At 41.7% G+C, this 23,804-nt stretch overlaps 1 protein-coding gene and 1 long non-coding RNA gene across 3 annotated transcripts; one reads left to right on the top strand and one right to left on the bottom strand.

Annotated features, from left to right (window-relative positions):
- Positions 1 to 5,022: 5,022 nt before the first annotated feature.
- LOC110533623 lies at positions 5,023 to 16,300 on the bottom strand. The gene is made up of 3 exons (XR_005053616.1): positions 16,166 to 16,300; positions 6,428 to 6,547; positions 5,023 to 5,252 (listed from the first exon to the last, which is right to left on the bottom strand). It is a non-coding gene; the product is annotated as an uncharacterized LOC110533623 (long non-coding RNA).
- Positions 5,750 to 22,934, top strand: tbx16l (T-box transcription factor 16, like). Of its 2 annotated transcripts, none has more exons than XM_021618021.2 (9): positions 5,750 to 6,120; positions 6,438 to 6,603; positions 15,855 to 15,957; positions 16,181 to 16,345; positions 17,297 to 17,443; positions 19,587 to 19,657; positions 19,961 to 20,037; positions 20,569 to 20,830; positions 21,017 to 22,934. In XM_021618021.2, exons 1-9 carry the CDS (start codon positions 6,039 to 6,041, stop codon positions 21,702 to 21,704), a joined length of 1,761 nt encoding a protein of 586 aa, XP_021473696.1. In that variant the 5' UTR covers positions 5,750 to 6,038; the 3' UTR covers positions 21,705 to 22,934. The 2 variants fall into 2 exon arrangements, with proteins under 2 accessions (XP_021473696.1, XP_021473695.1); XM_021618020.2 differs by having other exon boundaries at positions 20,566 to 20,830.
- Positions 22,935 to 23,804: the final 870 nt, after the last annotated feature.

The following is a 23,804-nucleotide window of genomic DNA, read 5'->3' as shown; positions in this document are numbered from 1 at the left end:
CACCGTCTAGCTTCCAACCGTCAACAGCTTGTGTGTGTGGTGATAGTATCCGGAGGGGGAATGAGACCCTGGATAGTACATCATCTATACTGTAGTGTCACCATAACGAACTTACAGTATATGATGATATCCTGTCCAGGATACAAGACTAACGAACAATGTCCCATGATGACATTGCCTAAATGAATAAACCTGTTGGGGAGAGAATTATGGATATTACATGGCAAATACACAAACAAATATGTACAGAAACAGGGTTGAGTCAATATGTTATCAATGTGGTTTAACATATTCTGAGAAGTCAACCACCCAAGGAATGAATACAATATGCATGCTATATTACAGAATGATATTTTCTCAGACAACAAATTCACGCATGATCCACATCAATTTATTAATCAAATCTATTGAAGTCCTATTGCAAGACTAACCAAGTTCAGGTCCCACATTGCATTATATACCGATACCATGTACATGAGTTTTCTTTTTGTAATTGCTTGTAGTTAACTAAAAGAAACCACTTGCAGAGCATCTTAATAGAGGACTTTCTCTAAACCACTAAACATCAGCTCTGTCCCCTAATTATCCCCTTCAAATGAAGCCCAATTGACAACTTCAGAGGTTTAGCGTGACTGGGTTAAGTGATCAAAACGTCTGTACATTTCACATAGTGGGCCTTTAAATGTTCACCTCACCTCCTTGTCTGGTCTGTCTGCGTTGTCCTCTCTCTTGAAGAAAAAAGTGTTAATTAAGGGCATTGGTTGCTTTCTATTACCGCGCTGCTCTGGTTTACAACAGCCAGCACGTCTCCAACCCTACCACATTGTTCACAGACTCATGACAGCTCGCAAAGGTCTCCTTTAAGGCCACCAGTTCATTTGCATATGACGATGACATCAGAGCTGTGGCCCCCTTATCTATCATGCTCTGGGTCTTGTCCTGTTTGCCTCTGATATAATGATGTGCCCCACCCCTTCTAATCAGACCCCAAACAGTTTTGCAACATCAGGTGTTTGACATCTCGTCTGACACCCCTCCATGCCCCCGTACACACCCATTCCAAAGCAAGTTTTTCTTAAGAAATATTTTTCTCCAGTTTTTTGGCCTTATTTTGGCAGATTTATTTCCAGCTTCCATTTTAAAAGGTGTTTTGTTTAACACATTGTCTGTCTCTTTTGTCAACATTCAATCAGTTAAGAACAAATTCTTATTTACAATGACAGCTTTATGAGGAATGCTTTTCCAACAGTCTTGAAGGAGTTCCCACATATGCTGAGCACTTGTTGTCTCCTTTTTTCTTCACTCTGCTGTCCAACTCATCCCAAACCATCTCAATTGGGTTGAGGTCGGATGACTGTGGAGGCCAGGTCATCTGATTCAGCACTCCATCACTCTCCTTGGTCAAATAGCAATTATACAGCCTGGGGGTGTATTTTGGACCATTGTCCTGTTGAAAAACAAATGATAGTCCCAAAAAACTCAAACCAGATGGGATGGCGTATCACTGCAGAATGCTGTGGTATCCATGCTGGTTAAGTGTGCCTTGAATTCAAAATAAATAACTGACAGTGTCATCAGCAAAGTACCATCACACCTCCTCCTCCATGCTTCACGGTGGGAACCCCACATGCGGAGATCATCCATTCACAAAGACACAGCGGTTGGAACCAAAAATCAAAACTTTGGATTCATCAGACCAAAGGACAGATTTCCACCGGTCTAATGTTCATTGCTCATGTTTCATGGCCCAAGTAAGTCTCTTCTTCGTATTGGTGTCCTTTAGTAGTGGTTTCTTTGCAGAAATTCGATCATGAAGGCCTGATTCACGCAGCCTCTGAACAGTTGATGTTGAGATGTGTCTGTTACTTGAACTCTGTGAAGCATTTATTTGGGCTGCAATTTCTGAGGTGCAGTTAACTCTAATGAACTTATCCTCTGCAGCAGAGGTAACTGGGGGTCTTCCTTTCCTGTGGCGGTCCTCATGAGAGCCAGTTTCATTATGGCGCTTGATGGTTTTTGCGACTGCACTTGAAAAAACTTTATAGTTCTTGAAATTTTCCGGATTTACTGACCTTCATGTCTTAAAGTAATGATTGACTGTTTCTCTGTTTAGTTAAGCTGTTCTTGCAATAATATGGACTTGGTATTTTACCAAATAGGGCTATCTTCTGTATAGCACCCCTACCTTGTCATAACACAACGCATTAAGAAGGAAAGAAATTTCACAAATGAACTTTTAACAAGGCACACCTATTAATTGAAAAGAATTCCAGCTGAAGCTGGTTGAGAAAATGTCAAGAGTGTGCAAACCTGTCATCAAGGCAAAGGGTGGCTACTTTGAAGAATCTCAAATATAACATATATTTTGATTTGTTTAATACTTTTTTGGTTACAACATGATTCCATATGTGTTATTTCATAGTTGTGATGTCTTCACTATTATTCTACAATGTAGAATTCTGCTTTTCTTTTCTTAGTCAACCTTGTGTTCTTTTTCTTTGTTCTTGAACGTAGCTCTGTTTCTTTGTGTTCTGGAACGTAGCCCTGTCTTTCATTTTGTTCATTGTGTTCACCTGTGATTGTTTCTCACCTGGTCTCATCAGCTCCCTAGTTAGTTCAGTTCTTTCTGTTTGTATGGTTGTGAGGTATTGTTTGTTTTTGACTGCCTACCTGTGTTTGACCATTGCCTGCCTGTGACCACGATTCCTGCCTTCTGTGAAGGCTTAATAAACATCTGACGCACTCTGCACGTAAATCTACACCCTTTTCTCCCTGAGTATTCATTACAAAAATAAAAACCCTGTTATGAGTAGGTGTGTCCAAACCTTTGACTGGTACTGTATAATAATTTACAGTTCTTCCCCACTACAAATACCTTATAGTTCATGGCAAATGCAATCAATTGTGTTTTAGATGTTGACTACAAAGGAAAGGGTATCCAACTATCAGCAGCTGATTTCAATTGAATATTATGCAATGACTCTTCTTGATGTAAATGTTAGTGGTTTGAATCATCTACATATCAAACATAACTGCAACCATCTTTCTGGAGCATTCATTGTGGTTGGCATATTTTCTGGCACAATATTTGTATCATATTTCAACAAAATTGAAATAAATTTGTATGATGCACGTGGGAGGTGTCGGGTGACACGGTTTAGGGTGAGGACAGAGGTGGGGGCGACAACTTAGCCCAGTTACTGTGGAAACAGGCTCCCCAGTTTGGGCGGGGGACCAAGGGGGTGTGAGTGGTCGGGTTGATCCTACAGATAAAGACGTAAGCAGGCCTATCTGGGCGGCACCATTGAGGTGCCTGGTGTCCCTCCAACTCTTTATCAGCAAAGACTTGGGGGACACCAGGCACCAGGGAAATAAATGGAGATTTCTGGTTTCAGAGCTGGTCATGGGTGCACCTCAGCCACGCTCAAGGTCATAAATGATATCTTAACCGCCATCGATAAGAAACAATACTGTGCAGCCGTATTCATTGACCTGGCCAAGGCTTTCGACTCTGTCAATCACCACATCCTCATCGGCAGACTCGATAGCCTTGGTTTCTTAAATGATTGCCTCGCCTGGTTCACCAACTACTTCTCTGATAGAGTTCAGTGTGTCAAATCGGAGGGCCTGTTGTCCGGGCCTCTGGCAGTCTCTATGGGGGTGCCACAGGGTTCAATTCTTGGCCGACTCTCTTCTCTGTATACATCAATGATGTCGCTCTTGCTGCTGGTGAGTCTCTGATCCACCTCTACGCAGACAACACCATTCTGTATACTTCTGGCCCTTCTTTGGACACTGTGTTAACAACCCTCCAGACGAGCTTCAATGCCATACAACTCTCCTTCCGTGGCCTCCAACTGCTCTTAAATATAAGTAAAACTAAATGCATGCTCTTCAACCGATCGCTGCCTGCACCTGCCCGCCCGTCCAGCATCACTACTCTGGACGGTTCTGACTTAGAATATGTGGACAACTACAAATAACTAGGTGTCTGGTTAGACTATAAACTCTCCTTCCAGACTCACATCAAACATCTCCAATCCAAAGTTAAATCTAGAATCGGCTTCCTATTTTGCAACAAAGAATCCTTCACTCATGCTGCCAAACATACCCTCGTAAAACTGACCATCCTACTGATCCTCGACTTCTGCGATGTCATTTACAAAATAGCCTCCAATACCCTACACATTGGATGCAGTCTATCACAGTGTCATCCATTTTGTCACCAAAGCCCCATATACTACATACCACTGCGACCTGTACGCTCTCGTTGGCTGGCCCTCGCCTCATACTCATCTACAAGACCCTGCTAGGTAAAGTCCCCCCTTAACTTAGCTCGCTGGTCACCATAGCAGCACCCACCTGTAGCACACGTTCCAGCAGGTATATCTCTCTGGTCAACCCAAAACCAATTATTTCTTTCGCTGCCTCTCCTTCCAGTTCTCTGTTGCCAATGACTGGAACGAACTACAAAAATCTCTGAAGCTGGAAACACTTATCTCCCTCACTAGCTTTAAGCACCAGCTGTCAGAGCAGCTCACAGATTACTGCACCTGTACATAGCCCATCTATAATTTAGCCCAAACAACTACCTCTTCTCCTACTGTATTTATGTATTTTGCTCCTTTGCACCCCATTATTTCTATTTCTACTTTGCACATTCTTCCACTGCAAATCTACCATTCCAGTGTTTTACTTGCTATATTGTATTTACTTCACCACTATGGCCTTTCTTTTGCCTTTACCTCCCTTATCTCACCTCATTTGCTCACATCGTATATAGACTTATTTTTCTACTGTATTATTGACTGTATGTTTGTTTTACTCCATGTGTAACTCTGTGTTGTTGTATGTGTCGAACTGCTTTGCTTTATCTTGACCAAGTCGCAATTGTAAATGTGAACTTGTTCTCAACTTGCCTACCTGGTTAAATAAAGGTGAAATAAAAATAAATAAAAACATATTTTTCTTTACAGCGCATTCAAATCAAAATGTATTTCTGCAGCCAGCCAGACATTGAAGAGCAGGAGGACAAAAACATCATTTATTTAAGTTTGGAATTAAAAATAATAATAATATACATTTGCTTTACTTTGTAAAAATGCAATTTCACATTTCACATCTAAATCAGACTAAATTTGCTTTATAGACATTCATATAAATGTTCTGTAATGTTCTGATTTACCTCTACATAACATATGAGCAGAAGAGCAGAACATGAGTCTCCAGTCCATACAAGTTCTGTGTAGGCCCTGGGATAAGAGATTTGTAAGTTCTCTCAAATACGTATTTCATATGTAGAATGATTTATCCATTCCTAATGATAATTTAAAATATTATTTAATCATACAACCACATTAATAATTTCACCCTCCTGCCTTGAAGACCAAAGACAAATATATATTTTTGTGACATGATTTACTACATTAGAGAAGCTCAGAAGTGTTTAGATATTTTTGGTATAATGATGATATTTATCATAACCAAGCCACATCTCAAAGAGCCAGGCCATCCCCGTAGAGCAGAATTCCAGTGGACTGGAGGTTGTTACTTAGGGAGCAAGGTGTCACTCGACACACACCTCTGCATTGACACTCCCCTGCCTTCTGTCCTGTGTCTGTCTGGTCAGCCAGTATAATAAAGGAGCCAGGACCAGCTTCCTGTAGTAATGGCCGGCCAAACTGCCAAACTGCCCAGGTGATTAGCACCTGGCCTGGGAGTTGAGGGTTTTGAAGTTGGGAAACCCCAATGCCTCACTGCCTATGCTGAACACCAACCTCCCCCTCCCTGCTCCCTTCTTTTCACACAACAACATGTAGGCTACTCTAAACTGTGTAAAGATCAAAGTCGGGTTCTGATTGATGTTCCAACACTTAACACACACACACACATACACACCTCTGTCTTCTTCCATATGGGAGGGAATGGTATAGGGGATAGCTGTCCTAATCACATCTCAAGTGCATATCACAGAGTTCGAGTTTGGAGTAAATCAGAGAGGAATTAACAACAAGAGCACTGACTGGAGCTCCAAGGCCATGTATCTGCATGAGGAGAGGCTGCTGTGTGGTGACTACCCACTTAACTCTCAGCCCAGGAACTATGGCTATTGTCCACCAGGTAGGTTTGTGTTTAATGGATAGACAACATGACCAAATGTTATTGGAAACGTTGCATTACAGTGTTTAAAAATCCTAATTGAGCCTAACAATACAGTTTTTGCTCTTTCCTATTGCGAGGGGTAGCCTATCCCACTGGGCACACACGTCAATTCAACATCTAACATAATGTCATTGAATTGATGTGGAAACAACGTTGATTCATTCAACCACTGCCCAGTGGTTAGCTATTTATGTAGTCTATTGTCATAGGTTTGTGGAATAAAAACATAACTCTAATATAGGCTATGAATGACGCAAATAAATACCTTCTACTAGATTGTAAAGATGCGGTTCGGCGGGGCCAGTCTTGGAACAGCAGCGGTAAAGTCGGGTGTGAACCCGAGCTTTCAGCTCTTCAAGTCCGGGTGTCGCTCCAGGGTCGCGAGCTATGGGAACAATTTGGCGATATAGGAACTGAGATGCTCATCACCAAAACAGGAAGGTAGGATGTGTGGATGGTAAATAGCGGTAGCCATAGGCCTTCATAATAACCGCTTGTCAAGAATATGAAACATGAGTGATAGAAACATTAGAAATTAATTAAATATGATAGCCTAAAATAATGTAATTTCCATTTGGTGACTGTTTTGGGACATAGGCCTAGTCTCAGAGTCATTCTGTTTATAAAGTTGACATTTTTTCTCAAGGTTGACAATGCGAAGAACCACTATTTTTTATGAAATTGAATAACCGACAGTCGTATGGAGCAAAAAGTAACACTTTCAGTCTTTTGCTTATTTATGAAAATATTATTTAAGTTATTAATAATAGTGTATACAAACAACATACATATCTCAGCTACCATTACCCACTGTAACTACCTTTCTAGGACATGCCAGTCCTTTACAAGTCAACAGAAAGTGTCAGAAGTCAAAATGTACACTTAACCCTGTAGTCTGAGTACCAGTTTCTTCAGCTGAAGTTCCACTCCTTGTCACTGCCAAAGATACTTTTATTTTTTTATTTTTTTTATTTCACATTTATTTAATCAGGTAGGCCAGTTGAGAACAAGTTCTCATTTACAACTGCGACATTGCCAAGATAAAACAAAGCAGCGCGACACAAACAACACAGAGTTACACATGGAATAAACAAACGTACAGTCAATAACACAAGAGAAAAAATCTATATAGTGTGTGCAAATGTAGTAAGATTAGGGAGGTAAGGTAATAAATAGGCCATAGCGGTGAAATAATTACAATTTAGCAATTAAATACTGGAGTGATAGTGCAATAAGATGAATGTGCAGATAGAGATACTGGGGTGCAAAGGAGCAAAACAATAACAATACGGGGAAGAGGTATTCTTAATGTAGTAAGATTAGGGAGGTAAGGCAATAAATAGGCCATAGAGGCGAAATAATTACAATAGCCCTATAGTGGGCTATTTACAGATGTGCTGTGTACAGGTGCAATGATCGATAAGCTGCTCTGACAGCTGATGATGCTTAAAGTTAATGAGGGAGATATAAGACTCCAGCTTCAGTGATTTTTGCAATTCGTTCCAGTCATTGGCAGCAGAGAACTGGAAGGAAAGGCGTCCAAATAAGGAGTTGGCTTTGGGGATGGCCAGTGAAATATACCTGCTGGAGCGCGTGCTACGGGTGGGTGCTACTATGGTGACCAGTGAGCTGAGATAAGGCGGGGCTTTACCTAGCAAAGACTTATAGATGATCTGGAGCCAGTGGAGGCTATTTTGTAAATGACATCGGCGAAATCAAGGATCGGTAGGATAGTCCGTTTTATGAGGGTATGTTTGGCAGCATTAGTAAAGGATGCTTTGTTGCAGAATAGGAAGCCGATTCTAGATTTAATTTTGGATTGGAGATGCTTAATGTGAGTATGGAAGGAGAGTTTACAGTCTAACCAGACACCTAGGTATTTGTAGTTGTCCACATATTCTAAGTCAGAACCGTCCAGAGTAGACGGGCGGGCGGGTGCGGGCAGCGATCGGTTGAAGAGTTGGAGGCCACGGAAGGAGTGTTGTATGGCATTGAAGCTCGTCTGGAGGTTTGTTACCACAGTGTCCAAAGAAGGGCCAGAAGTATACAGAATGGTGTCGTTTGCGTAGAGGTGGATCAGAGAATCACCAGCAGCAAGAGCGACATCATTGATGTATACAGAGAAAAGAGTCGGCCCGAGTATAGAACCCTGTGGCACCCCCATAGAGACTGCCAGACTGCCAGAGGTCTGGACAACAGGCCCTTGACATACTGAACTCTATCTGAGAAGTAGTTGGTGCACCAGGCGAGGCAGTCATTTGAGAAACCAGGTTGTTGAGTCTGCCGAGAAGAATGCGGTGATTGACAGAGTCGAAAGCCTTGGCCAGGTCGATGAAGACGGCTGCACAGTATTGTCTTTTATCGATGGCGGTTATGAAATCGTTTAGGACCTTGAGTGTGTCTGAGGTGCACCCATGACCCGCTCAGAAACCAGATGGCATAGCGGAGAAGGTGTGGTGGGATTTGAAATGGTGTGATCTGTGATCTGTTTGTTAACTTGGCTTTCGAAGATTTTAGAAAGGCAGGGTAGGATAGATATAGGTCTGTAACAGTTTGGGTCTAGAGTGTCTCCCCATATGAAGAGGGTGATGACCGTGGCAGCTTTCCAATCTTTAGGGATCTCAGATGATACGAAAGAAAGGTTGAACAGGCTAGTCATAAGGGTTGCAACAATTGCGGCGGAACATTTTAGAAAGGGTCCAGATTGTCTAGCCCAGCTGATTTGTAGGGATCCAGATTTTGCAGCTCTTTAAGAACATCAGCTATCTGGATTTGGGTGAAGGAGAAATGGGGGAGGCCTGGACAAGTTGCTGTGGGGGGTGCAGATGTCACGGCCGTCTTCCTGGAAGGAATAAGTGGACCAAAGTGCAGCGTGGTTCATTTTCCTTTTTATTTAAAATGTCGCCAACAAAACAACAAACAAATAAACCGTGCAGCTATAGCTAACAGTGCTATAGTGCCGCTAACAAAGATAACTACCCACACTGAAAGGAGGGGAAAAAGGGCTACCTAAGTATGATTCCCAATCAGAGACAACAATAGACAGCTGTCCCTGATTGAGAACCATACCCGGCCAAAACATAGAAATAAAGAAACATAGAAAACAAAACATAGAGTGCCCACCCCACATCACACCTAACCAAATAGAGAAATATAGCGGCTCTCTAAGGTCAGGGCATGACAGCAGAGCTGTTGACCGGGGTAGGGGTAGCCAGGTGGAAGGTATGGCCAGCTGTAGAAAAATGTTTATTGAAATTCTTGATTATCGTAGATTTATTGGTGGTGACAGTGTTTCCTAGCCTCAGTACAGTGGGCAGCTGGGAAGAGGTGCTCTTATTCTCCATGGACTTTACAGTGTCCCAGAACTTTTTGAAGTGTGTGCAACAGGATGCAAATTTCAGTTTGAAAAAGCTAGCCTTAGATTTCCTAACTGCCTGTGTATATTGGTTCCTAACCAATATCTGTTCTTAGTTCTACATTTTTTTAAATGGGACATGCTTATTTAAGATGGGGAAGAAAGCACTATAAAGAATAACCAGGCATCCTCTACTGATGGAATGAGGTCAATTTCCTTCCAGGATACCGGGCCAGGTTGAGAATCATACCGGGCCAGGTTGATTAGAAAGGCCTGTTCGCTCTAGTGTTTTAGGGAGCGTTTGACAGTGATGAGGGGTGGTCGTTTGAATGCGGACCCATTACAGACTGGCCTTTCCAATGTCTATCTGCCGACTGCGGTTACTACACTTAACAAAAATCTAAACACAATATGTAAAGTGTTGGTCCCATGTTTCATGAGCTGAAATATAAGATCCCAGAAATGTTCCATACACACAAAAAGCTTATTTGTGTCAGTTTATTTTTTATGTCTTTGTGTTAGGTTGGTCAGGGCGTGAGTTGGGGTGGGTAGTCTATGTTATTTTTTCTATGTTATATTTCTATGTGTTTGGCCTAGTATGGTTCTCAATCAGAGGCAGGTGTCGTTCGTTATCTCTGATTGAGAATCATACTTAGGTAGCCTGTTTTTCCCATTTTGGTTGTGGGTGTTCTGTTTTTGTGTCTGCACCAGACAGAACTGTTTTGGTTGTGCTCTGTGTTTAGTTCCATTATTAAAAGTATGAACACGTACCACACTGCACCTTGGTCCTCACCTTCTTCCACCTATGACAGCTGTTACAATTTCGCTGAAATGTTTTGCACAAATTTGTTTAGTGAGCATTTCTCCTTTTCCAAGATAATCCATCACCTGACAGGGGTTGCATATCAAGAAGCTGATTAAACAGTATGATTATTACTCAGGTACACCTTGTGATGGGGACAATAAAAGGCCACTCTAAAATGTGTAGTTTTGTGTCACAACACGATGCCACAGATGTCTCAAGTTTTGAGGGAGCGTGCTATTGGCATGCTGACTGCAGGAATGTCCACCAGATCTGTTGCCAGAGAACTGAATGTTAATTTTTCTACCATAAGCCGCTTCCAGAATTTGGCAGTACGACCAACCAGCCTCACAACCGCAGACCACATGTAACCACAGCAGCCCAGGATGTCCACATCTGGCTACTTCACCTGCGGAATCGTTTGAGCCCAGCCACCCGGACAGCTGATGAAACTGAGTTTGCACAACAGAAGAATTTCTGCACAAACTGTCAGAAACAATCTCACGAAAGCTCATCTACGTCCTCGTCGTCCTCACCAGAGTCTTGACCTGACTGCAGTTCGGCGTCGTAACCAAGTTCAGTGGGCAAATGCTCACCTTTGATGGCCACTGGCATGCTGGAGAAGTGTGCTCGTCACAGATGAATACCGGTTTCAACTGTACCGGGCAGATGGCAGACAGCGTGTATGGCGATGTGTGGGTGAGCAGCTGATGTCAACGTTGTGAACAGAGTGCCCATGGTGGCGGTGGGATTATGCTATGGGCAGGTATAAACTGCGGACAATGAACGCAATTGCATTTTATCGATGGCAATTTGAATGCACAGAGATACCGCGATAAGATCCTTAGTCCCATTCGTGCCATTCATCCTCCGCCATCACCTAATATTTCAGCATGAAAATGCTCAGCCCCATGATGCAAGGATCTGTACACAATTCTTGGAAGATGTAAATGTCCCAGTTCTTCCATGGCTTGCATACTCAACAGACAGGGTGTTCCAGTTCCCGCCAATATGCAGCAACTTGACAAAGCCATTGAAGAGGAGTTGGATAACATTTCACAGGCCACAATCAACAGCCTGATCAACTCTATGCGAATGAGATGTGTTGCACATGGTGGTCACAACAGATACTAACTGGTTTTCTGATCCACTCCCCCACCATTTTTTGAAGGTATCTGTGACCAACTAATGCAGCAGCGCTTGTCAGAACTTGGAAACTCTGAAATTTCCAACTTGCTAATTGGTTTTAGTTATACACTGGCCACGTTCAACCAGTTTGTCAGTAATGTCCGAGTGTCATATGTCCGACTAGCACCTGAACCTGACAATATACCCCACTAATTTATGGCGGAGATACTATTGGTTTTTGGAAATAACATTAATATTTTCCATGACAACATGTGGAGTGTCAAAAATATAATTAGAATTTATTTTAAAAAAATATAAAACTACATTTAGCTGTTAGCTAGATAAGTTGTTGTATTTTGAGGATTAAAACTTTTTTTGTGGTTGGAATATACTTTGAGAATTTAGAGGTAGCAACTTTTTGAACGTTAGTACCTCAGTGCATTTGTTAGACTGGTTTTTCATCTGGACAAACAAAAAATGGTTGCCTAGCAACCGGATGCCAACATTTTTCTGTGGATAAAAAACAAAACATTGTCTACACTGTATTTCTGATCAATTTTATGTTATTATACACTACAGTTCAAAAGTTTGGGATCACTTAGAAATGCCCTTGTTTTTGAAATAAAAGCAAATTTTTTGTCCATTAAAATTTATGTATTTATTTTATTTTTATTTCACCTTTATTTAACCAGGTAGGCAAGTTGAGAACAAGTTCTCATTTACAATTGCGACCTGGCCAAGATAAAGCAAAGCAGTTCGACACATACAACGACACAGAGTTACACATGGAGTAAAACAAACATACAGTCAATAATACAGTATAAACAAGTCTATATACAATGTGAGCAAATGAGGTGAGATAAGGGAGGTAAAGGCAAAAAGGCCATGGTGGCAAAGTAGATACAATATAGCAAGTAAAACACTGGAATGGTAGATTTGCAATGGGAGAATGTGCAAAGTAGAAATAAAAATAATGGGGGTGCAAAGGAGCAAAATAAATAAATAAATAAATAAAATACAGTAGGGAAAGAGGTAGTTGTTTGGGCTAAATTATAGGTGGGCTATGTACAGGTGCAGTAATCTGTGAGCTGCTCTGACAGTTGGTGCTTAAAGCTAGTGAGGGAGATAAGTGTTTCCAGTTTCAGAGATTTTTGTAGTTCGTTCCAGTCATTGGCAGCAGAGCAAAATAACATCAAATTGATCAGAAATACAGTGTAGACAATGTTAATGTTGTAAATGACTATTATAGCTGGAAACGACTGATTTTTAATGGAATGTCTACATACTGTATGCTTACAGAGGCGCATTATAAGCAACCATCACCCTCGTGTTCCAATGGCACGTTGTGTAAACTAATCCAAATGCTAAATGATCATTAGAAAACCATTTTGCAAACATGTTAGCACAGCTGAAAACTTGTGTTGATTTAAGAAGCAATAAAACTGTCCTTCTTTAGACTAGTTGAGTATTTGGAGCATCAGCATTTGTGGGTTTGATTACAGGCTCAAAATGGCCAGAAACAAATACTTTCTTTGTGAAACTCATCAGTCTATACTTGTTCTGAGAAATTAAGGCTATTCCATGCGAGAAATTGACAGGCTATCAATCAAGTTAGAGCAGCTAGCTTGTCTAACTATCTTAGCTGGCATACCTGCTGGCAAGGTTGGTAGACTTTAGAAAAGCAAGCAATAACTAAGTATACTGAATAAGACATTCCTTTCAATCGTTTATCCATATTTTAGCAGAGATGCAGAGAAGCATATTTAGTTTCTTTAAAAAAACACACCAGTCAGGAGGATACAGACAGCTCAAGAGGTATGCTTACATATGCAGAAAAATATACATATTTCTTTGACACAGAATGAAGCATAATGATGTCTCTAGATTGCAGGAAAAATCTGTTTTAGGTGTTTGAATAATGCTAAATTCTCCAATTTACAGACGGGGGCATAGCCCCACTACCACCCCCAGGCATCCTCACGTACCTTGTGCTCCCTCAGATTTTTGGGGTGCATGACACCCTTTGGCGGGGTTCATTGTAACAGGCTGCAGGGTTAAATGTAACACCGTTTTCAATGATAAAAATGAGGGGTAATTGAAACATTTTCTGACTTGAAGCTGATATTTGGATGAAATTTCACTACATTGACTAAAATATATGTATATTTGATATTTTAGGCATGTCATATTGACCAAAAACAGAGTAACCAAAATGTATACAGTGCTTTGCGAAAGTATTCGGCCCCCTTGAACCTTGCAACCTTTTGCCACATTTCAGGCCTCAAACATAAAGATATAAAACTGTATTTTTTTGTGAAGAATCAACAACAAGTGGGACACAATCATGAAGTGGAATGACATTTATTGGATATTTCAAACTTTTTTAACAAATCAAAAACTGAAAAATTGGGCGTGCAAAATTATTCAGCCCCTTTACTTTCAGTGCAGCAAACTCTCTCCAGATGTTCAGTGAGGATCTCTGAATGATCCAATGTTGACCTAAATGACTAATGATGATAAATACAATCCACCTGTGTGTAATCAAGTCTCCGTATAAATGCACCTGCACTGTGATAGTCTCAGAGGTCCGTTAAAAGCGCAGAGAGCATCATGAAGAACAAGGAACACACCAGGCAGGTCCGAGATACTGTTGTGAAGAAGTTTAAAGCCGGATTTGGATACAAAAAGATTTCCCAAGCTTTAAACATCCCAAGGAGCACTGTGCAAGCGATAATATTGAAATGGAAGGAGTATAAGACCACTGCAAATCTACCAAGACCTGGCCGTCCCTCTAAACTTTCAGCTCATACAAGGAGAAGACTGATCAGAGATGCAGCCAAGAGGCCCATGATCACTCTGGATGAACTGCAGAGATCTACAGCTGAGGTGGGAGACTCTGTCCATAGGACAACAATCAGTCGTATCTTGCACAAATCTGGCCTTTATGGAAGAGTGGCAAGAAGAAAGCCATTTCTTAAAGATATCCATAAAAAGTGTTGTTTAAAGTTTGCCACAAGCCACCTGGGAGACACACCAAACGTGGAAGAAGGTGCTCTGGTCTATATGAAACCAAAATTGAACTTTTTGGCAACAATGCAAAACGTTATGTTTGGCGTAAAAGCAACACAGCTGAACACACCATCCCCACTGTCAAACATGGTGGTGGCAGCATCATGGTTTGGGCCTGCTTTTCTTCAGCAGGGACAGGGAAGATGGTTAAAATTGATGGGAAGATGGATGGAGCCAAATACAGGACCATTCTGGAAGAAAACCTGATGGAGTCTGCAAAAGACCTGAGACTGGGACGGAGATTTGTCTTCCAACAAGACAATGATCCAAAACATAAAGCAAAATCTACAATGGAATGGTTCAAAAATAAACATATCCAGGTGTTAGAATGGCCAAGTCAAAGTCCAGACCTGAATCCAATCGAGAATCTGTGGAAAGAACTGAAAACTGCTGTTCACAAATGCTCTCCATCCAACCTCACTGAGCTCGAGCTGTTTTGCAAGGAGGAATGGGAAAAAATGTCAGTCTCTCGATGTGCAAAACTGATAGAGACATACCCCAAGCGACTTACAGCTGTAATCGCAGCAAAAGGTGGCGCTACAAAGTATTAACTTAAGGGGGCTGAAAAATTTTGCACGCCCAATTTTTCAGTTTTTGATTTGTTAAAAAAGTTTGAAATATCCAATAAATGTCGTTCCACTTCATGATTGTATCCCACTTGTTGTTGATTCTTCACAAAAATACAGTTTTATATCTTTATGTTTGAAGCCTGAAATGTGGCAAAAGGTCGCAAAGTTCAAGGGGGCCGAATACTTTCGCAAGGCACTGTATATTATAGATAGGATACTTTTCACATTCAAAACTATGATTTTTTTCCTTACATTTTTCTAAGGTATTTTCTTAGTTGTAATTGCAAACTTGATATAAAGAACTGCCTTTTTCCCCCCATTTTTTCCCCATGTGAATATTTCTAAATACCATATAAAATACCATTGCATTTTAGATAAAAGGGTTAATTGTGGTAAATGTTCATATTTGCCCCCACTACAAATCTGAGTTTAATCTGAGTTTTGTGAGAAAATACACCAGTAATTATTGTCATCAGCTATACCAATCAACAGACCTCTTCTCACTGATAAAAATGATATATTAAAAAAAGAGAGGCGGCAAGAATATTGACCATTCTGCTTGAAAAATGTATGGATTCTAGCAAAAGTTACAAGGCATGTAGATACACTAACCAAGCATTAGCACATTGAATAACATCATTCAGCTTGCTACTTGGTTTCTAGTTTGAGTTTCGTTGTTACTTTGTGCCCTGTGTTACTTTGTGCCCTGGACTCTCCTAACCGGTTGGTTCAATATTGTTCAAACTTCCCACCTGATTGTATTTTATAGGCGTATGTTTCCAAGCTGCAGAGTCACTGTGACAGGGTTGAATCCTCAGGCAAAGTATGTGTTGATGATGGACATGGTCTCGTTTGATGACGACAAATACAAGGTACCTCACCCTACCCCTCCCGGCATTATGCTACTGTTTATTTAAATTTTGCGTTATCTATTGCTACCACAACACACACACACAAACACACACACACTAAAGTTGTAGATTAGTGTTTGTGTTTAGATTGATAAGCTTTAGAAAAATATGTTAGATTCAAAACTGCAGAAGATGCTGGTTATCAATGTGTTTAGACACTAAACTGTACCTTTGTCCTGTGCAGTGGAGCAGGGATCGCTGGGAAGTGAGTGGTATGACCGAGTCACATCTTCCCAACCGCTTCTTCATCCACCCAGACTCTCCCTCCCTGGGGGAGAGGTGGATGCAATACCCCGTCTCGTTCCACAAGCTCAAACTCACCAACAACACCCTCAACTCCAGTGGCCTGGTAAGGCTTGGCATGGAAGGACCATGGCACATTTTATGACATTAAAAGTGTCATGTCACCATGACACTGTTGCAAAACAGCTGATAGTCACTGAATGTTGCTTAAACCTGGAACATGCACCTTTTTGGGCAACCCAACCAAATTCTCATAGAAATGTGAGTTATAGATCTGTCATTCATGTTAAAAACAAGTCTAAGAAGCGTTAGATCTGTTCTATGTGCTGTGTTTCTATGCTTCCTGTGGTTAAGTGACATTTTTGTGTCTTTTACTTTCAGTTTTGTACACCAGCTTCATACAGCTGAAAGTACAATATTTTTGGTTATGTACAATATATTTCACAGCAGTTTAGATGGTACAATGATTCTCTACACTATACTTGCTTGTTAACCCTCTGTTATCCCCATGGTTTTTGTGTGTGATTGTTTTATTGTAAGTTTGGTCCGATGTTTGTGGGCTTACTTCATGTATTTGGACATTTTTAGTAAAGTTCCTTGTGTTACTCATCTCTGCTGTCCTGCGCCTGACTCCTCTGCACCAGCTACACCCAGATCTTTACACCTTGCTTACATTTGGATGCAAAAAGCTGTCTGTGCAAAGCTGTCATCAAGGCAAAGGGTGGCTACTTTGAAGAATCTCAAATATAAAATATATTTTGATATGTTTAAGACCTTTTTGGTTACTACATGATTCCATGTGTTATTTCATAGTATTGATATCTTCACTATTGTTCTACAATGTAGAAAATAGTACAAATAAAGAAAAGTCCTTGAATTAGTAGGTGTGTCCAAACCTTTGACTGGCATTGTATATTCATTTTGTTGCAGAGATTTTGGGGGCCAAATTAAACAATTTGGCCCACGGACCGCCAGTTGGAGAACCCTGATGTAAGATGAGATGGAGAGTATGTGTTGACAGGCATAGTAGTAACAGTTATCATCATATGTTCTGCAGGTGGTTCTTCACTCCATGCATAAGTACCAGCCCCGTCTGCACATCGTCCAATCTCCAGACCCCTACAACCCTCTGTCAGGGGGCTACCTGCGCTTTACCTTCCCCGAGGCAGCCTTCATAGCTGTCACTGCCTACCAGAACTCAGAGGTAAGACCAGGACACCTTGGAATTCTCCAAGAAGGAGATATTGGAACAACTCTAATCCAATTGTGTTGATTAGAGTGCTCTCTGGAGTTTGAATATGGACAATGCATGTAAAGTCTGGAACGTCAAATGCTGCTTCAAGAGTGCATAATAAGAGATGTGTACAGCACAGGAGTCTGCTGAGGGGAGAACGGCTAATAATAATAGCCGGAATGGAGCACATGGAATGGCATCAAACACCTGGAAAGCCCAAAACATTTTCAAAGACTCCAGTCACCCAAGTCATAGAATGTTCTCTCTGCTATCGCACGGCAAACGGAACTGGAGAGCCAAGTCTAGGCCCAAAAGGCTCCTTAACAGCTTTTACCCATAAAACATAAGACTGCTGAACAATTAATCAAATGGCCACCCGGACTATTTACATTGACACCCCCTCCGCCCACTCGCTGTTTATTATCTTTACCCCTACCTACATGTACAAATTACCTCGACTAACCTGCACCTCCACACATTGACATGGTAATGGTAGTATATAGCCTCGTTATTGTTATTTTATTGTGTTACTTTTGATAACATTTTTTACTTTATTTAAAACATGTAACGTTGTCAAAATGTAACGTTGTAACGTTAAAAATGTATCGTTGTCATTTGTAAATATTTTCTTAACTCTATTCCTTGAACTGCATTGTTGGTTAAGACCTTGTAAGTAAGCATTTCACGGTACGGTTGTATTCGGTGCATGTGCCATTTTATTTGTTTGCTGCATTTGATATCATTCCACTGATTCCGCTCCAGGCATTAGAACGAGCCCATTCTTCCCAATTAAGTAGCTACCAACCTCCTGTGGTGTACAGTACTAAACTCGGCAAAAAAAGGATCCTGTCTTTCAAAGATAATTAGTAAAAATCCAAATAACTTCACAGATCTTCATTGTAAAGGGTTTAAACACTGTTTCCCATGCTTGTTCAAAGAACCATAAACAATTAATGAACATGCACCTGTGGAACGGTCGTTAAGACACTAACAGCTTACAGACGGTAGGCAATTAAGGTCACAGTTCTGAAAACTTAGGACACTAAAGAGGCCTTTCTACTGACTCTGAGAAACAGCAAAAGGAAGATGCCCAGACAGCGCTACAGGGGGACAGCTGATCGTCCTCGCAGTGGCAGACCACGTGTAACAACACCTGCACAGGATCGGTACATACGAACATCACACATGAGGGGCAGGTACAGGATGGCAACAACAACTGCCCGAGTTACACCAGGAACGCACAATCCCTCCATCAGTGCTCAGACTGTCTGCAATAGGCTGAGAGAGGCTGGACTGAGGGCTTTTAGGCCTGTTGTAAGGCATGTCCTCACCAGACATCACCAGCAACAACGTCGCCTATGGGCACAAACCCACCGTCGCTGGACCAGACAGGACTGGGAAAAAGTGCTCTTCTCTGACGAGTCGCGGTTTTGTCTCACCAGGGGTGATGATCAGATTCGTGTTTATTGTTGAAGGACTGAGCGTTACACCGAGGCCTGTACTCTTGAGCGGGATCGATTTGGAGGTGGAGGGTCCGTCATGGTCTGGGGTGGTGTGTCACAGCATCATCGGACTGAGTTTGTTGTCATTGCAGTCAATCTCAACGCTTTGCGTTACAGGGAAGACATCCTCCTCCCTCATGTGGTACCCTTCCTGCAGGCTCATCCTTACATGACCCTCCAGCATGACAATGCCACCAGCCATATAGCTCATTCTGGATCGGAGGGTGAGGGCTAGGGCCATTCCCCCAGAAATGTCCGGGAACTTGCAGATGCCTTGGTGGGGTAACATCTCACAGCAAGAACTGGTAAATCTGGTGCAGTCCATGAGGAGGAGATGCACTGCAGTACTTAATGCAGCTGGTGTCCACACTAGATACTGACTGTTACTTTTGATTTTGACCCTCCCTTCTTTCAGAGACACATAATTCAATTTCTGTTAGTCACATGTCTGTGGAACTTGTTCAGTTTATGTCTCAGTTGTTGAATCTTGTTATGTTCATACAAATATTTACACGTTAAGTTTGCTGAAAGTAAACGCAGTTGACAGTGAGAGGACGTCAATTTTTTTTGCTGAGTTTATAATAAATGAGACGTGCAAATTTACCCAACAGATAACAAAGCTCAAGATAGACAACAACCCCTTTGCAAAAGGATTTCGTGACAATGGGCTGAACAGAAAAAGGTGAGAGACTGCCTTCTAGTAGCTTGAAACATGAACAGCAACTCACTTGAAAGTGATACAATACTCCTCCCAGTATGAATAACTATCAAATGTGTTTGTCAATTATATCGTCCCCAATATGTTCCTCTTGGTAAACCGTTGAATTGTTTGCTCAGTGGAAGACATGACGATTGTGCAGAATTGGAATAGTACTTAGTCGACTCACTGATCAATTAAGTGACGTGTTCTTTTCCATTTTACTGGTATACATCACTATCATGTTCATAAGAAACTGTGAATAATGACAATAGTTTCTCTCTGTAGGTTCAGAGAAAAGGAATGTCAGAGCTCCGAAAAACTAAATGAAAGACAACTCCAGATGGAATTGAAATCTTCAAATGGTATAGTCACATACAGAGTTAATAACAGAGTTTATTCAAACATCTGTAAAGAAAATTGTAAACATTACACCTAATTTCTAAAGAACGTATTTCTATTTCCTACTATGAAAAATCTAGCTATGAAAGTCAAGCCAGCTGTCTATTGATCTTTCCTAACATGGGAAAAGGAAACTGCTCAAGAAAATAGCCAGCAGGTGTCATTATTTCATTTTGAGACCATCCAAAGACTGTAGTAGGCTATCTACGTAGTCATTCTATACCCTTCCTCTAAAGTTAATTTTTAGGACATTTTAAAGAGTTTGTCAAAGTAGAAGGTGAAGGAATCTCCATGCATCTTCTCTTCTTACTGTTCTAGCATCTGAGCCTGTATTCATAGTGTCTCAGAGTTGGAGTTCTGATCTAGGATCAGTTTGCCATTGAATAATGATGAATGAATACGATTACATGGATCCTAGATCAGCACTCCTTTTCTGAGACACTTTATGAATACGGGCCCTGTTCTTTTCTGTCCTGTCCTCATTGTTTCAGTAGGATCCAGACCAGTGGAGTCAGATGATGAGGCTGATGTCATCGTCTCAAGCTCTAGCTCAGCAAATTCTTATGGTGCAGCAGGATCCAGGACTGATGACATCACGTCTCTCTCTGCTGCACATAACCCCTTAATCTCTGCCTTCATGAACTGGGGGGCTGCGTCTGCAGCCCTGCCCTGTGGCCAGGAGGGATGGGGGGTCCAGGACACAATGACCCACAACACCCACACATACAACACACTTACTACCAGGCACTATGGCAGGTCAGATGATCAAGGCCATTTCAATCTTAAAAGTGTACTAAATCAAATCATCAGCAATGAATTGTGAACGAGAATCACAATGCTTCTTCTTACCAGTCCAGTATTTCTATAGTATGATAATAGGATAAATACAAAAATAAAAACTAGGCTAATATTCTGAAACTGTACTCTATTGTTCTATTTCAGCCCTGGGCAGCATAACGAAGCCAGCCATACTGGTTTATCAAACGTTGCTTCTCCTCTCTTCCTCCCACACCCTCCACTGGGCCAGACTCACCACCTAGGGTCTGTTGGCTTCAGGAGGCCCCAGGCGCAGAGCAGGAAACCAGTGGGGCCTCACCCACCTCTCCACCGAGGAGGTCCAAGTGGTCCAGCACCAGAACTCTCCCATAGCCACAGCCACACATCAGACCACCAGCCTCAGCAGCAGCAGCCACAGCCTAATCAGGCTGAGTTTGACTACCCTCTCCCCCTGCCCCCAAAGGTCAGCAGGATGCACCTACCTGAGAGTGCCCTGCGTAGCCTGGAGAAGAGCCCCTCCCCCTCGGTGTCCGGCAGCCCTTGGTCCCTCACCGATATGCTCAACAGGATCCACAGCAGGGAAGGGTTTGGGATCAACTCAGGGAGCCCCCAGGGGAAGCTGCTCCATGCCCAGACCCAGTATGAGAGGCCAGGCCTGGAGCTGGGGGTGAACAAGGAGCTCCGGCCACCACAGCCCAATCCACCACTACCTGATGATGAGCCAGAGTACCTGCCTCTCCACAACATGATGCGCTACCACCAGAACAGCTTGATTGGTTCTGCTGGGCTGCTAAGAGACAACTATGTGGACCCTAGAGTGCCCTCCTGCAAGTCACCTATGCTCGACCTATAAGTGATCTCTTGTTCAGTAAACACAACAGGTCAGGTAGACATGAACATTTTCCCCCACCACTTGTGGACATCTAGCAACATCCCTGGGTAGACTTGAGGCAAATTAATATGCAATATTGAGTCATGTATAGTTAATTTCTCTTTGCTTTGTTAGACGTTGCAACAAAAAAAAATCCAGATTTTTCAGTTGTAAAATAGGGAAGTGGTTTGCTAGGATAAGGAACTGGGGACTCTTGCCCTGACATTAGATTTTTATCATTTGTAAGGGGAGCTAACAACTATGCAAAAGATTTGTATCATTTGTAAGGGGAGCTAACAACTATGCAATAGATTTGTATCATTTGTAAGGGGAGCTAACAACTATGCAATAGATTTGTATCATTTGTAAGGGGAGCTAACAACTATGCAATAGATTTGTATCATTTGTAAGGGGAGCTAACAACTATGCAATAGATTTGTATCATTTGTAAGGGGAGCTAACAACTATGCAATAGATTTGTATCATTTGTAAGGGGAGCTAACAACTATGCAATAGATTTGTATCATTTGTAAGGGGAGCTAACAACTATGCAATAGATTTGTATCATTTGTAAGGGGAGCTAACAACTATGCAATAGATTTGCATCATGTCTTAACCGTCAACATGTTTCCCCACTTTCTTGGGACATTATAATTAACAGTAAATAATGAGTGAGATGTGAATGCAGAAGAGCCGTGGTTAATCAAACATACACAATTCTGTTTTTTTTTGTTTTGATGTTAAGGCTGATAACATTAGCCATATCCATACTGTATGTGTCGTTGTCATGCTAGACAAGTTGGCTACAGCACGTACAGCATAAGAGTTATGGGACGAGGATAATGTAACAGGCCGCTGGTAACTGATTCTCTGAAAGAATACTGAGGAAACTGTATGAGGTGGCAGAATATTTATTACAGGGAAGTGAATAATACTTTGCAACAGCAAGACTGGAGGATATGAGGGTCACATGTTCACATGCTGAAATATCCATTTGGGACCAGTTTTCCAGTAGTATGTAATGTAACAATCTATATAAATCCAAAATAGACAAATTCACATAAACACATTTATTAAGTCTGAATAGGTATTGTATATTTCAATAATGTGCAATCTTTTTTATATATATAAATACACTGCATTCGGAAAGTATTCAGACCCGGTTATACATGTGTGCAAATTTACAACAATAAAAAAACTGAAATATCACATTTACTTAAGCATTCAGACCCTTTACTCGTTACTTTGTTGAAGCACATTTGGCAGCAATTACAGCCTCGAGGTCTTCTTGGGTATGACGCTACAAGCTTAGCACACCTGTATTTGGGGAGTTTCTCCCATTCTTCTCTCAAGATCCTCTCAAGCTCTGTCAGGTTGAATGGGGAGCGTCGCTGCACTTCTATTTTCAGATATCTCCAGAGATTTTCGATCGCATTCAAGTCCGAGCTCTGGCTGGGCCACTCAAGGACATTCAGAGACTAGTCCCGAAGCCACTCCTGCGTTATCTTGGCTGTGTGCTTTGGGTCATTGTCCTATTGGAAGGTGAACCTGAGGTCTGAGGTCCTGAGCGCTCTGGAGCAGATTTTCATCAAGGATCGCTTTGTACTTTGCTCTGTTCTTTTTTCCCTCGACCCTAACTAGTATCCCAGTCACTGCCACTGAAAAACATGCTTCACCGTAGGGATGGTGCCAGGTTCGCTCCAGACTTGACGCTTGTCATTCAGGACAAAGAGTTGAATCTTGGTTTCATCAGACCGGAGAATCTTGTGTCTCATGGTCTGAGAGTCCTTTAGCTGACTTTTGGCAAACTCCAAGTGGGATGTCATGTGCCTTTTACTGAGTGGCTTCCGTCTGGACGTAACCATAAAGGTCTGATTGGTGGAGTGCTGCAGAGATGGTTATCCTTCTGGAAGGAAAAGTCAAATGTGGAATAAGTCAAGGAGTCTGAATACTTTCCGAATGCACTGTATATACTCTATAGATAAAGATAACAGTTAAATACAATGTTTGGTCTTCAACTACATTCTAGATTTGAAAGGTCGATTTACCTGAACTGAAAGCTGCTTCTACTCCGCTGAAATC

This window comes from Oncorhynchus mykiss, chromosome 10 (genome assembly GCF_013265735.2).
Source record: "Oncorhynchus mykiss isolate Arlee chromosome 10, USDA_OmykA_1.1, whole genome shotgun sequence".
In the NCBI taxonomy this organism is placed as follows: domain Eukaryota; kingdom Metazoa; phylum Chordata; class Actinopteri; order Salmoniformes; family Salmonidae; genus Oncorhynchus; species Oncorhynchus mykiss.
The sequence above is the reverse complement of the archived record's forward strand: the minus strand, read 5'-3'. Positions and strand labels throughout refer to the sequence as shown.

Bases quoted from the DNA above. Each gene is read 5' to 3' on its own strand.
- tbx16l (XM_021618020.2), top strand. From the start codon at position 6,039: ATGTATCTGCATGAGGAGAGGCTGCTGTGTGGTGACTACCCACTTAAC. The intron at 6,604-15,854 runs GTAGGATGTGTG...TGTATTTTATAG, and splicing joins CTCATCACCAAAACAGGAAG to GCGTATGTTTCCAAGCTGCA. The intron at 17,444-19,586 runs GTAAGACCAGGA...TTTACCCAACAG, and splicing joins CTGCCTACCAGAACTCAGAG to ATAACAAAGCTCAAGATAGA.